Raw genomic sequence first — 13255 nt, forward strand, 5'->3', positions numbered from 1 at the left:
TTCGTGGGCTCTTCCTCTGCCTCCCATGCCCTAACTGTGGGTGTCCCTCAAGGTTCATTTCTGGGTCCCCTTCCATTCTCCATCTACACCCAATCCCTTGGAGAACTCATTTGCTCCCATGGCTTCAACTACCACCTCTATGCAGATGATACCAAAATCCACATCTCTGGCCCTGATCTCTCTCCCTCTCTGTGGTCTCACATTTCCTCCTGCCTTCAAGACCTCTTTTCCTAGATGTCCTTCTGTCACCTCAAACTTAAACATGTCTAAAACTGAACTTCTTGTTTTCCCACCCAAACCCTGTCTTTCCCTTGACTTTCCCATCACTGTAGATGGCACCACTATCCTTCCTGTCTCACAAGCCCATTACCTTGGTGTTATCCTTGACTCCTCTTTCCCATTCAACACATATATTCAATCCATTACTAAATTCTGTCGATTCCACCTCCATAACATCACTAAAATCCAGTCTCTTCTCTCCATCCAAACTGCTACCACATTAATCCAATCCCTTATCCTACCCCACGTTGATTACTGTATAATAATAATAATGATGGCATTTGTTAAGTGCCTATTATGTGCCAAGCACTGTTCTAAGTGCTGGGATAGATACAAGGTAATCAGGTTGTCCCACGTGGGTCTCACAGTCTAAAGCAGCATGGCTTAGTGGAAAGAGCATGGGCTTGGGAGTCAGAGGTCATGGGTTTGAATCCCACTCTGCCACTTGTCAGCTGTGTGACTGTGGGCAAGTCACTTCACTTCTCTGTGCCTCAGTTACTTCATCTGTAAAATGGGGATTAAGACCGTGAGCCTCACGTGGGACAACCCGATTACCCTGTATCTACCCCAGCGCTTAGAATAGTGCTCTGCACATAGTAAGTGCTTAACAAATACCAACATTGTTATTATTATTAATCCCCATTTTACAGATGAGGTAACTGAGGCCCAGATAAGTTGAGTGACTTGCCCCAAACCACATAGGTGACAAGTGGCAGAGCCAGGATTAGAACCCACAACTTCTGTCTGACTTCCAAGCCCTTGCTCTTTCCACTGAGCCACGCTGCTTCTCATATCAGCCTCCTTGCTGACCTCCCTGCCTCCTGTCTCTCCCCTCTCCAAGTCCATATTTCACTCTGCTGCCTGGATCATTTTTCTACAAAAACTTTCAGGTCATGTTTCCCCTCTCCTCAAGAAACTACAGTGGTTGCTCATCTACCTCCACATCAAACAGAAACTCCTTACCATCGGCTTTAAAGCACTCAATCATCTTGCCCCTTCCTACCTCACCTTGCTACTCTCCTATTACAACTCAGCCCACACACTTTGCTCCTCTAGTGCAAATTTTCTCACTGTTCCTTAGTCTCATCTATCTCAACACTGATCACTCGCCCATGCCCTACCTCTGGCCTGCAATGCCCTCCCTCCTCAGATCTGACAGACAGTTACTTTCTTCTCCTTCAAAACCTTTTTGAAGGTAAATCTCCAAGAGGCTTTTCCTGATTAAGACCTCCTTCCCTCTGTCTCTCTTCCTTCTGCGTCTCCCTGACTTGCTCCTTTCATTCATCCCCCTCTCCCAGCTCCACAGCACTTATGTGCACATTTTTAATTTATTTATTTATATTAATGTCAGTCTCCCCCTCTAGACTGTAAGCTCACTGGGGTCAGGGATTGTGTCTATTTACCTGTTATATTGTACTCTCCCAAGGGTTTACTACCATTAGACTGTAAGATGCTTAAGGATAGGGATCATGCCTTCCATTTCTGTTGCATTGCTGACCCCCAAGAATTTAGAATAGTGCCATGCACAAAGTAAAGACTCTCTAGAAAATTCCCTTCCTTGGAAACTTCTAACTCTGCCCCTGACCACACACTGCGGTAGAGTGCAGAAAAGTACAGAACATTATAGAGTCATATAGTACAGTATGCTAATGTAGTTCAGCCACTTAATTGAAAATAATAACTTGAGCTCCACAGGGATCAATCGGGAAGGGGCAAGCTGATTCCCTAAGTCAACAGGTTGGTGAAGGTTGGCCGCCTCCTCTCCTTCATGAGGCAGGAGATGGACTCTGGCCCTTTCAATAGTATTTATTTAATAGTATTTATTAAATTTAATTTATTAAATTAAAGCGCTTGGAATGAACAAGTTGGCAGCAAATAGAGACAGTCCCTGCCATTTGACGGGCTTACAGTCTAATTGGGGGAGACGGACAGACAAGAACAATGGCAATAAATAGAGTCGAAGGGAAGAACATCTCGTAAAAACAACTAAATAGAATTGAGGCGATGTACATTTCATTAACAAAATAAATAGGGTAATGAAAATATATACAGTTGAGCGGACGAGTACAGTGCTGAGGGGATGGGAAGGGAGAGGGGGAGGAGCAGAGGAAAATGGGGGGAAAAGAGGGTTAAGCTGCGGAGAGGTGAAGGGGGGTGGTAGAGGGAGTAGAGGGAGAAGAGGAGCTCAGTCTGGCAAGGCCTCTTGGAGGAGGTGAGCTTTCAGTAGGGTTTTGAAGAGGGGAAGAGAATCAGTTTGGCAGAGGTAAGGAGGGAGGGCGTTCCAAGACCGTGGGAGGATGTGGCCCGGGGGTCGAAGGCGGGATAGGCGAGACCGAGGGACGGTGAGGAGGTGGGTGGCGGAGAAGCGGAGCGTGTGGGGTGGGCGGTAGAAAGAGAGAAGGGAGGAGAGGTAGGAAGGGGCAAGGTGATGTAGAGCCTTGAAGCCTAGAGTGAGGAGTTTTTGTTTGGAGCGGAGGTCGATAGGCAACCACTGGAGTTGTTTAAGAAGGGGAGTGACATGCCCAGATCGTTTCTGCAGGAAGATGAGCCGGGCAGCGGAGTGAAGAATAGACTGGAGCAGGGCGAGAGAGGAGGAAGGGAGGTCAGAGAGGTCAGAGAGGAGGAGGGAGGTCATCGCCTTTCTGGGCGATGAAGCGGTGTGGCTGGCGTCAGAGGGAGATAGGGATAGAAAAAAGCACAAGAAGAAGAAGGAGGAGGAGGACGAAGGAAGGGAAGGGGAAGGGGTCCTGGAAGCTGGAGAAGGAAGGGAGGAGGGCGGCATGACCCTCCCTGCCCCGGTTCTGGGAGCGCCATCCTGGTGGAGCGGGTTGAGGGTCAGGTTCTCCAGGGCAAAGGAATCCCGGCTCCACCATTTATTAGCTATGTGACTTTGGGCAAGTTGCTTAACTTCTCTGTGCCTCAGTTACCTCATCTGTAAAATGGGGATTAATAAATATAATATTAATGATGATGGTATTTGTTAAGCTCTTACTATGTGCCAAGCACTGTTCTAAGCACTGGGGTAGATACAAGATGATCAGGTGCTCCCACGTGGGGCTCACGGTCTTCATCGTCATTTTACAGATGAGGTGACTGAGGCACAGAGAAGTGAAGTGACTTGCCCAAAGTCACACAGCTGATAATTGAGACTGCGAGCCCCACATGGGACAGGGACTGTGTCCAACCCTATTTGCTTGTATCAACCAGTGCTTAGTATAGTGCCTGGAACATAGTAAAGCACCTAACAGATACCATCATCATCATCATCAAATGGTGGACCCGGGATTAGAACCCTCAACCTCTGACTCCCCACCCGAGGCTCTTTCCCTGTGAGCCCCCCGTGGGTCAACTTGATTACCTTGTATGCATCTCAGCGCTTAGAACAGTGCTTAACAGATACCATTATTATTATGTTATGATTAAAGGCTCACGCCCGTGTGCGATCCAGAGATGTGTTGGTGGTGCAGAGGGCTGTGGGCATGGGCTGGCAGCCCCTTGGTGAGCCGGTGGGGTGGCGGTGGGCGCTGTGCCCGCTGGCAGAGAGGGAGCAGGGACTCGGGGGGTCGGGGAGAGAGAGAGGAGGGATAAGGGAAGAGGCTCTCCCACTTCTCTGCTCTGGGACCTTGGAGACCTTGGACAAGTCACTTCTCTGTGCCTCCGTTCTCTCATCCCCTTCCCCCGGGACAATCTGATTACTTTGCATCTACCTCAGCGTTTAGAACAGTGCTTAGGACAGTATGCTGCACAGAGTAAACGCTCAATAAATACGACTGAATGAATAAACAGTGCTTGGCATAGAGTAAGCGCTTAACAAATACTGCTAGAGAAGCAGCGTGGCTCAGTTGAAAGAGACCGGGCTTGGGAGTCAGAGGCCATGGGTTCTAATCCCGGATCTGCCACTTCTCAGCTGTGTGGCTTTGGGCAAGTCCTTTCACTTCTCTGGGCCGCAGTTCCCTCATCTGTCAAGTGGGGATGAAGACTGTGAGCCCCCCGTGAGGCAACCTGATGACCTTGTATCTCCCCCAGTGCTTAGAACAGTTTTGGGACGTAGTAAGTGCTTAAGAAATGCCATCATTATTATTAAAAGAAAGATAAGAGGAGAGCGTTGGGAGGAGGGCGAAGGAGAGAGTAAGAAAAGAGAAGGGGAGGAAGGACGGAAGGGAGGAGGGGAGAAGAAAGAGGAGTGGGGAGGAGGGAGGGATGAGGAGGAGGAGGGGAGGAAGACAGGAGGGGAGGAGGAGAAGGGAGGGAGGAAGGAGGGAGGAGGAGAAGGGAGGGAGGAAGGAAGGAGGGAGGAGGAGGAAGAGGGCAGGAGGAGTGGGGAGGGAAGTAAGAGGAGGAGGGGGGAGGGGGAGAGGGGAGGGAGAGGAGGGAGGAGGAGAGGAGAAGGAGGAGGAGAGGAGGAGGAAGGAGGGAGGGGGAGGAGGAAGGAGGGAGGGAGGGGGAGACGAGGGGAGGGCGGTGTGTCGTGGTTGGGGCCATTATTGGGCCGATCGCTGGGCGGCCCGGAGCGATGGGTGCCCGCCACTTGGAGCCCATGTTGGAGCGAGTGGGACAGTTGGGCAGGTACCGGGACCGGGCGAGGGAGAGCTGCCGCGCCGTCTGCCTCTCCCCTCCTCGTGGGGGCCGGGGGCCGGGGGCCGGGGATCGGGGGCCGGGGGCCTGGGGCCAGGGGCCGGGGGGAGTCCGGGGGACCCCGCCTGTCCTCCCCTCCCCAGCCCTGAGCCCGCTGCCCCCTCTGCGCCCGGGCACAGGGGCCGGGCCGACCCCCAAATAGGGTGGGCGGAGGGGGGTAGGCCGGCCGAGGAGGGGACCGCCGCCTCCCTGCCTCCTGCCCCCCTCCTTAATCATTCAGGCTCATAAGGATGGCGTTTCTTAAGCGCTCACTAGGTGCCGAGCACTGTTCTAAGCGCTGAGGGAGATAGGAGCTAATCAGGTTGTCCCACGGGGGGCTCACAGTCTTGTCCCCATTTCACAGATGAGGGGGACTGAGGCCCAAAGAAGTGAAGCGGCTTGCCCCAGGTCACACAGCAGAGAAGGGGCGAAGCCGGGTTTAGAACCCAGATCAAACTAACTTCCCCTTTTCAAAGCCCTACCGACAGCTCACCTCCTCCAGGAGGCCTTCCCAGACTGAACCCCCCTTTCCCTCTTTTCCTCCTCCCCTCCCCATTTTCCCTTCTCCTCCCCACAGCACTTGTGTGTATTTGTACATATTTATTGTTCTATTTATTTTATTAATGATGTGCATTTATCTATGGTTCTATTTATTTATTTTGATGGTATTGATGCCGCCTACCTGTTTTTTGTTGTCTGTCTCCCCACTTCTAGACTGCCAGCAAGTTGTTGGGCAGGGATTGACTCTATCTGTTGCCGAATTGTACTTTCCAAGCGCTTAGTACAGTGCTCTGCACACAGTAAGCGCTCAATAAATACGATTGATGAATGAATGAATGAATGAATGTCCTCTGACTCCCAAGCCCGGGCTTTTGCCACCAAGCCAGGCTCCTTCCCGGCTGATCCTAGTCCTGGTCCTGGCCCTGACCCTGGCCCTCCGCCTTCCCACGCCCTGGAGAGGGAATCGTTTTATAGCAAACAGGGCTGGGGAGGTTGGGGCGCAGAGGAGAGAGAGAACTGGTGCTCTCCCTTCCCAGGCACTGGGGGAACACAGTAAAAGTTGGGCAGGGAACTAGCAGGGAAGCAGAGGTCACTTTGGCAAAGGAGACTTGCCCAGGAAAGGTCCAGTGGGCCTGTAATAATGAAGGTATTTGTTGAGTGCTTACAATGTGCCAAGGACTGTGCTGAGCGCAAGTTTTCAACCCCCTTCCCCTCCTCTAAACACCCTTTCCTTTCCTCCCTCTTCCCACACCGGTACCCCCTTCCCTCCAGCCCTTGCACAGTGCTTTGCACACAGTAAGTGTGCCATAAATACAGTTGAATGAAGTCGACCCCAAACCAGGAGCTTGCACGTCCACTGAAGCAGTTATCCACAGTGGGGAGGAGGAGGCTGCTGGACAGCTGTGGGCGGCAGGGACAGGCCAATCCCTATCTTTTTAGGACAGGCCACCATCCCTGGGGGTGGGAAATGAGGAAGAGCAAGAGACATTCATTCATTCAGTCATATTTAGTGAGTGCCGACTGTGTGCAGACCACTGTACTAAGCCCTTGGGAAGGTACAATGTAGCAATAAAGAGTGACGATCCCCACGAGCTCACAGTCCACATCATCTGTAGCGATATCATACTTCTAAGAGAGGAGCGTGTTGTTTAATGCCCATGCTTCTGCAGACTCCCTAGACCCAGGGCAGCTTTCTAGAGGCTGTTGAAGATGTCTTTGTAAATGGAAGATTAAAATCTTTCTCGTTATAAAAGATGCGGAATTCTGGGGAGCGTATATGCGTTGGATAGTTTTACCCAGCGGAGCTCACGTGTTGTTGAATTGAGATGTGGTGACTGTCTGATATTGGAAATAAGGGAATTCAACAAATAAACGTGTGTTGATATTGTTTGGGTTGAAATCAATTATTGGAATAAAAAGCAATTTCTTCCCACCCACTGGGGTTGCAAACTCTCATGAACTCCTTTTGTTTGGTATATTTTTGTTGCTTTGCTCCCTTTATACTTGCCCATGTTCAATCTTTCGTTCCATTACCTTCTACCTTCTGCTGTTTAATTATTTGGCCCTTTCCCTTGCAACTGAGCTGGCCATATTGGATTAAATTTGTTATACATTTTTCTCTAGGAAGGATGGGATGGGATGATAATAATAATGATAATGATGTTATTTGTTAAGTGCTTACTATGTGCCAGGCACTGTGTTAAGCTTTGGAGTGGATACAAGCACATCGGGTTGGACATAGTCCCTGTCCCTTGTGGGACTCACAGCCTCAATCCCCGTTTTACAGATGAGGTAACTGAGGCACAGAGAAGTGAAGTGACTGGCCCACAGTTAGCAGACAAGTGGTGGAGCTGGGATTAGAACGAATGAACTTTTAACTCCCAGGCCCATGCTCTATCCATTGTGCCGTAAAATAGAAAGTGGGAGATAGAAGACCTCGATACAGAAAAGTAAATCACTGCAAAGAATCTCCACATAAATATGAAGAGGTTTCAGAGGAGAACCACCAAGATGATTATAGGATCTATGAAAAATGGCTAAAGAAACCGGCAATTATCTAACCTGGAGAAGACTTCTCCAGCTGAGCGATAGCACTAAAACAAAGATCCTAAAATGGAGATTGCACGATTAGGCCTTTCCCACCCATTGTGAGCAGATTCCTAGGTGAACAGTGCAGGGCTTAAAAATGGTGTACTACTAATGATAATTGTGTTTGTTAAGCATCTACCTAATTGTTAAGTGGCTATCTATACCTAATTGTGGTATAGTGTCAAGTATTGTACTCAGCTCTGAGGTAAGTACAAATAATCAAGTCCCACATGGGGTTCACAGTCTAAGTAGGAGAGAAGCAGCGTGGCTCAGTGGAAAGAGCATGGGCTTGGGAGTCAGAGGTCATGGGTTCTAATCCCGGTTCTGCCACATGTCAGCTGTGTGACTTTGGGCAAGTCACTTAACTTCTCTGTGCCTCAGTTTCCTCATCTGCAAAATGGGGATTGAGACTGTGAGCCCCACGTGGGACAACCTGATTACCTTGTATCTCCCCCCGGTGCTTAGAACAGTGCTTAGCATATACTAAGCGCATAAATACCACAATTATTATTATTATTATTGAATCCCCATTTTACAGATGAGGGAACTGAGGTACAGAGAAGTTGTGACTTCAATCAATCAACCATTTTTATTGAGCACTTACTAAATGCAGAGCACAGTTCTTAGTGCTTGGGGAGTACAATATAAGTAGTAAACACATTCCCTGCCCATAATGAGATTATAGTCTAGCAGGGGAGACAGACATTAATATGAATAAATAAGTAATTTACAATAAATAATTTAAAGATATGTACCTAAGGGCTGTAGGGTTGGAGTAGGGCAATTATCAAATGTCAAATTACGTTAATCATTTACAATCATTTTCAATCTGCTAGATACTAACACCTGAGAGCAGGAATCATATTTACTTAATGCACTGCACTCTCCCAACTGCTTAGGATAGCAATGTATTCATGGTAAGCAGTCAAGTACCTCTACCTGATTGACAGCAGCAGGATAGCAAGGAAAAGGGATATATATAAGTATATGTATATAATGGCATTTGTTAAGGTCTTATTATGTGCCAGGTACTGTACTCTACACTGGCATGGATAGAAGCTAATCAGGTTGGCCACAGTCCACGTCCCATGCGGGTTTTATAGTCTTAATCTCCATTTTCCTCAGATGAGGTACCTGAGGTCCAGAGAAGTACAGTGACTTGCCCAAGGTCACACGGGCAGACAAGAAGGGGAGTTGGGATTAGAACCCAGGTTGTTTGACTCCCAGGCCCATGCTCTTCACACTAGGCCGTGCTTCTTGATTAGGCCACAATGCTTCTTCTTCTGAGCTCCTGAGCTCTTCACTGAGCTTTGAAAACCTTGGTTCCTCTGAAAATTTCCCTGAGTATTAGAGCATACTCAGAATCATGAGATGACATTAATCTACTGTCACCAAAGACCCAAGAGGAAACGGGGGAGTGCCAAAAGTGGGTGTGAAAGAAAGAAGCTAGGCCTTTGATATCCTATAGCATATTTGACAGGGAGAACAGAGTGTAGCCTTTGCTACTAAACTTTAGTATTGTAAAAGCCCCTTGAGCAGGGGAAAAGTGAACCCATGACTACTTTTGAAGAGCTGAAGTTCCATTCCTAGATCTCTAGCGGATATCCTGGGGATCTGGATCTTGCAGGGGGAAGCAGAGGATGATTACATCTTTGCACCCCATTACAAAGGTTGAGGGAAGAGTATCACAGTTTTCCTGGTCTAGAGGCAAAACTAGGTAGGCTCTGTTAGGAAGACACAATATGAAAAATAAATGTGAAGAGAGATTTGGACAAATCATTTATAGAAGTCTTGCAAAAAGTGTGGATGCAATTTATACTGGGTCAGCTGTAAAGAAATATTGATTTCATTATTTTACAACATTTTAGACTATTAAATAAAAGCCTAGTACTTCTTTTTTGAAATTTTTACATGGACGATCCAAGGAATAGAGAATTATCATTGTATTAGATTTTGCAGGACTAGGGAATCAAAATAAGCTTAAAATTTTGGGTATGCCAAATATTTAAAATAAAAAATTAATTTTTAGTTTTAGTAGAGCACATTCAATACTTCTATGTGTTATTTACTATTTAAAAAGTTTAAAGGAAGTGATGGTAATCTTTCCTGTGAACCTGTTATCAGTTCATGTAGGAACTGGATCCCGAAAAGCCTTGCCATTTTACTGGTTTTCCCAATTATATCCAGCTGTTCTAACATTCTTGGATTCCCACAGACCTGGCTAACATAATGATCAACTATTTTCCATCTGTAAAGTTCTGTCTTTGCCACATGTCTGCTATGTAACCTTGGGAGCCAAAATTGGAACCCAGGTCCTCTGACTCCCAGGTCCATGCTCTTTTCACTGGGCCAAACAGTTTCTCTACATCCCCAACCCTACCAGAGTTATGCCAATGACCTAAAATGCCTAAACATGGCTCAACTCTCACAGTCGTCTTTTCTCCCCTCTTCCTAGCTCATTACCATCAAATAAATTTGTTATGGTATTTATTAAGCATTTATTATGAACTGAATGTAGAGATAAATATAAGATAATTAGCCCAGAAATGGGACTCCATCCCACAAAAGGCTTGTAAACTACTATGAATACAGAAGACAGTATTTTGGCAACTTCATTAAATGATTTTTGAAAAATTTAATAAAAATAGCTTTTTTGAAAGTTTGTTCCCTATGGTAAAGACGGTGGGTTTTAGAAAATAAATATTGTCACATTCAAAAAACAAAGTTTTAAGGTGATGCATAAATGGTATTTACAGAGCAGCTATTTCCATGGTACTTGATTATATCAGAATATACCTTTATTTCATTTTCTTAAGGAGAAAGCAAAGGGAAGAGATTTATGTAACATGCTCAAAGACATACTTAAGCAAACCTAGCCCCAGGCTTCACTACAGAGCTCTTTAAATTATGTTGCCTCCCTGTTAGAAAATAGCTATAGAGTAAATTGATCTGGGGTAAATTTAATATGGGAATCTGCTGCTGGCAACAGTTTTAGTGGTGTCACATTGCTCGGTTTCGAAACACAATTTTCATAATTGGAAATGCATTGAGGTCTCACCTCCTTCAGGAGGCCTTCCCAGACTGAGGCCCCCTTTTCTTCTGCTCCTCCTCCTCTCCCCACCGCCCTACTCCCTCCCTCTGCTGTACCCCCCTCTCCGCCCCACAGCACTTGTGTTAGTATGTACATATTCATTACTCTATTTTGTTAATGATGTGTATATATCTATTATTCTATTTATTTATACTGATGCTATTGATGCCTGTCTACTTGTTTTGTTGTCTGTTTTTCCACTTCTAGACTGTGAGCCCGTTGTTGGGTAGGGTTTGTCTCTGTTGCCAAATTGTACTTTCCAAATGCTTAGTACAGTGCTCTGCACACAGTAAGCGCTCAATAAATATGATTGAATGAATGAAAGACCAGATCATCCCCTGGTATAATTCATAAAACTAAGAGTTAGATGAGTGTCTGAGTCTTCTTTTTCCTCATTAAACAAAAGGAGCATATTTCCCCAAAATTATTTCAATGTCAATCCCCCTGAAAACTAAGCTCCTTGTGGTCAGAGATCGTGTCTACCACCTCTATTGTATTGTACTCTCCCAAGTGCTCAGTACAGTGCTCTGAAATCTGTAAGCACTCAATAAGTACTATTGATTTTTGAATAATTCATCCAGGCAAGGCTAATTCTGAATCTAAATGTTTATATTTATTTGCGGTTCGTAAAAAAAAAGCCCAAAATATGGACTATTCACTAGTCCAAGTTAATAAAAGAAAGGCAATGCCCAATACAAAATATTACAGGAAAAGATCAATTTGGAAAGGCAGGAAATGAGGATACTTATCACCTGGAAAAATGTTTGCTCAAAGTGAAATGTTTTTTATCAAAAAAATACATGGATTTAATACTTTGAAACTGAGAAGATCTACAGTCAGCATGAATTTAACCTTTGGTATGTTCATGCATGCCTGCTCACTTGGGTAGCTCTCAGCATCATGTCTTTATTGTTGTTTTTTAGCTTATTTTAGCTTTTTATTGTTCTCTCTCTCTCTATCTCTGTCTCAGTCTCTGTCTCTGTTTCTCTCTTCCTTTCTCTTTTTCTACTTTCCCTCTCCTTCCTACCCTCCTTAAATTATGAGCACCAGAGGGCCAGGGATGTACCTGAAACTATCCTTCATGTGTTGCAGAGCTATGCATATTGTGAGTGTTTTAAAATGGTATTATTAGTAGTAGTATGGTGTTAAGGGCTTACTATGTGCCAGACATTGTTCTAAGCACTGAGGTAGATACAAGGCATTGAGGTAGATACAAGCAAATCTGGGGGGACACAGTCCCAGTCCCAGTCCCAAGTTGGGTTCACAGTCTCATTCTCCATTTTACGGATGAGGTAACTGAGTCATAAAGTCACACAGCTGACAAGAGGCAGAGCCAAACCCATGATTATTAATTAATAATTATTGGTTAATTATTGAATGATTGTTGACTTAGAGTGGAGGACCTAAAGTAATGCATTCCTTACTCAGAAGGATCTTACCTGCTAATGGGGGAGATAGACATAAAAGTATTTAAAAATAGAGTGAAAAAAATTTGAGTGTACAATAAATCTAGAGACGACTGATGGGTAAATATTACTTTGGGGGTTGGGAAAGGATAGTAAACATGGAGAGGAAATGAAATATTGAGAGAGAATGGTAGGATCTAGAGAAAAAATGTAGAAAGTAAATGGTAAAAAGATAGAAATTCTAGAAATTGTGGTCACGTTGACAGTGTTGAGAAAGTAAGGAAGAAGAGATGGTTTAGTTGGAAGATGTGGAGACAAATTTTCAACACTTGAGTTTGGTTATCCGCATAGAGATTCTCTTGCCTCTAGGCAGATTCCAAATTGTAAAACAGGTGAGATGACAAGATTGGCATCTCAAACTCATCCTCTTTTGCTTTATCTCTACCCTCCCCTTTTCCCAGAAACAATACTTCTCTTTCCTTATAGTGTCTAGACTGTAGGCTCAATCTGGGCAGGGAACATGTGTGCTAATTCAATTGTATTGTACTCTGTGCTTAGAACAGTGATCTGCACATAGTAAGAGCTCAAAAAATACCACTGATTGATTGATTGACTGATTTACATATTGACTCCCATGCCCATTGCCTGTACCAACTGTTTACAACTTTTACTTCTCTCCTCAAGCCCCCATCCTCTGCCCTTCCAATCTCTTTACCCTAGTGACCTTACCCCTATTACATGGATCAAATTGTAATCCTATGGCATAGTCTCCCTAAAATCTCTCCTGTACCTCTCCACTCCCACAGTCTTCCTGCCCCCTTCTGTACTATCCCATCATTTCCAGCAGTATCTCAGAGGAAGACCTCCCATCTCCTTTCAAAATCTATCCTCACCACTTGCACCTCTGACCTCATTGCTTAGCACCTTATAATAACGGCATTCATTAAGAGCTTACTATGTGTCAAGAACTGTTCTAAGGATTGGGATAGATACAAGGTAATCAGGTTGAACTTAGTCCCTGTCCCAAAGAGGGCTCACAGATGAGGAATTGGAGGCTGTTTGACTTATCCAAGGTCACACAGCAGGAAAGTGGTGTAGCTGGGATTAGAACCCAGGTTTTCTGACTCCCAGACCCATGCTTTTTCCGCTAGACCTTACTACTTTTCAGTGATGTGAATGATTCCCAGCCCCAACCTCTCTCCTTCTCAACAGTGTCACATCTTTTCCCACCTTCTCCCACTGACACCTCAAACTTAATGAGTCCAAAACAGAATTC

General features: G+C 45.6%; 1 protein-coding gene across 2 annotated transcripts in view; it reads left to right on the forward strand.

The window, feature by feature from the left end:
* The first annotated feature begins 4728 nt into the window (after positions 1 to 4728).
* The window catches only part of SLC22A16 (solute carrier family 22 member 16), a 77984-nt gene continuing 69457 nt past the window's right edge, over positions 4729 to 13255 (forward strand). Inside the window, exon 1 of one of the 2 annotated variants that reach the window (XM_029046918.2) lies at positions 4729 to 4845. In XM_029046918.2, the coding sequence (XP_028902751.1) occupies positions 4793 to 4845 (53 nt within the window). In that variant the 5' untranslated portion in view covers positions 4729 to 4792. The remainder of the gene's footprint in view (positions 4846 to 13255) is intronic. The other variant, XM_029046917.2, reaches the window with a different exon arrangement.

This window comes from Ornithorhynchus anatinus, chromosome 19 (genome assembly GCF_004115215.2).
Source record: "Ornithorhynchus anatinus isolate Pmale09 chromosome 19, mOrnAna1.pri.v4, whole genome shotgun sequence".
Taxonomy (NCBI): Eukaryota; Metazoa; Chordata; class Mammalia; order Monotremata; family Ornithorhynchidae; genus Ornithorhynchus; species Ornithorhynchus anatinus.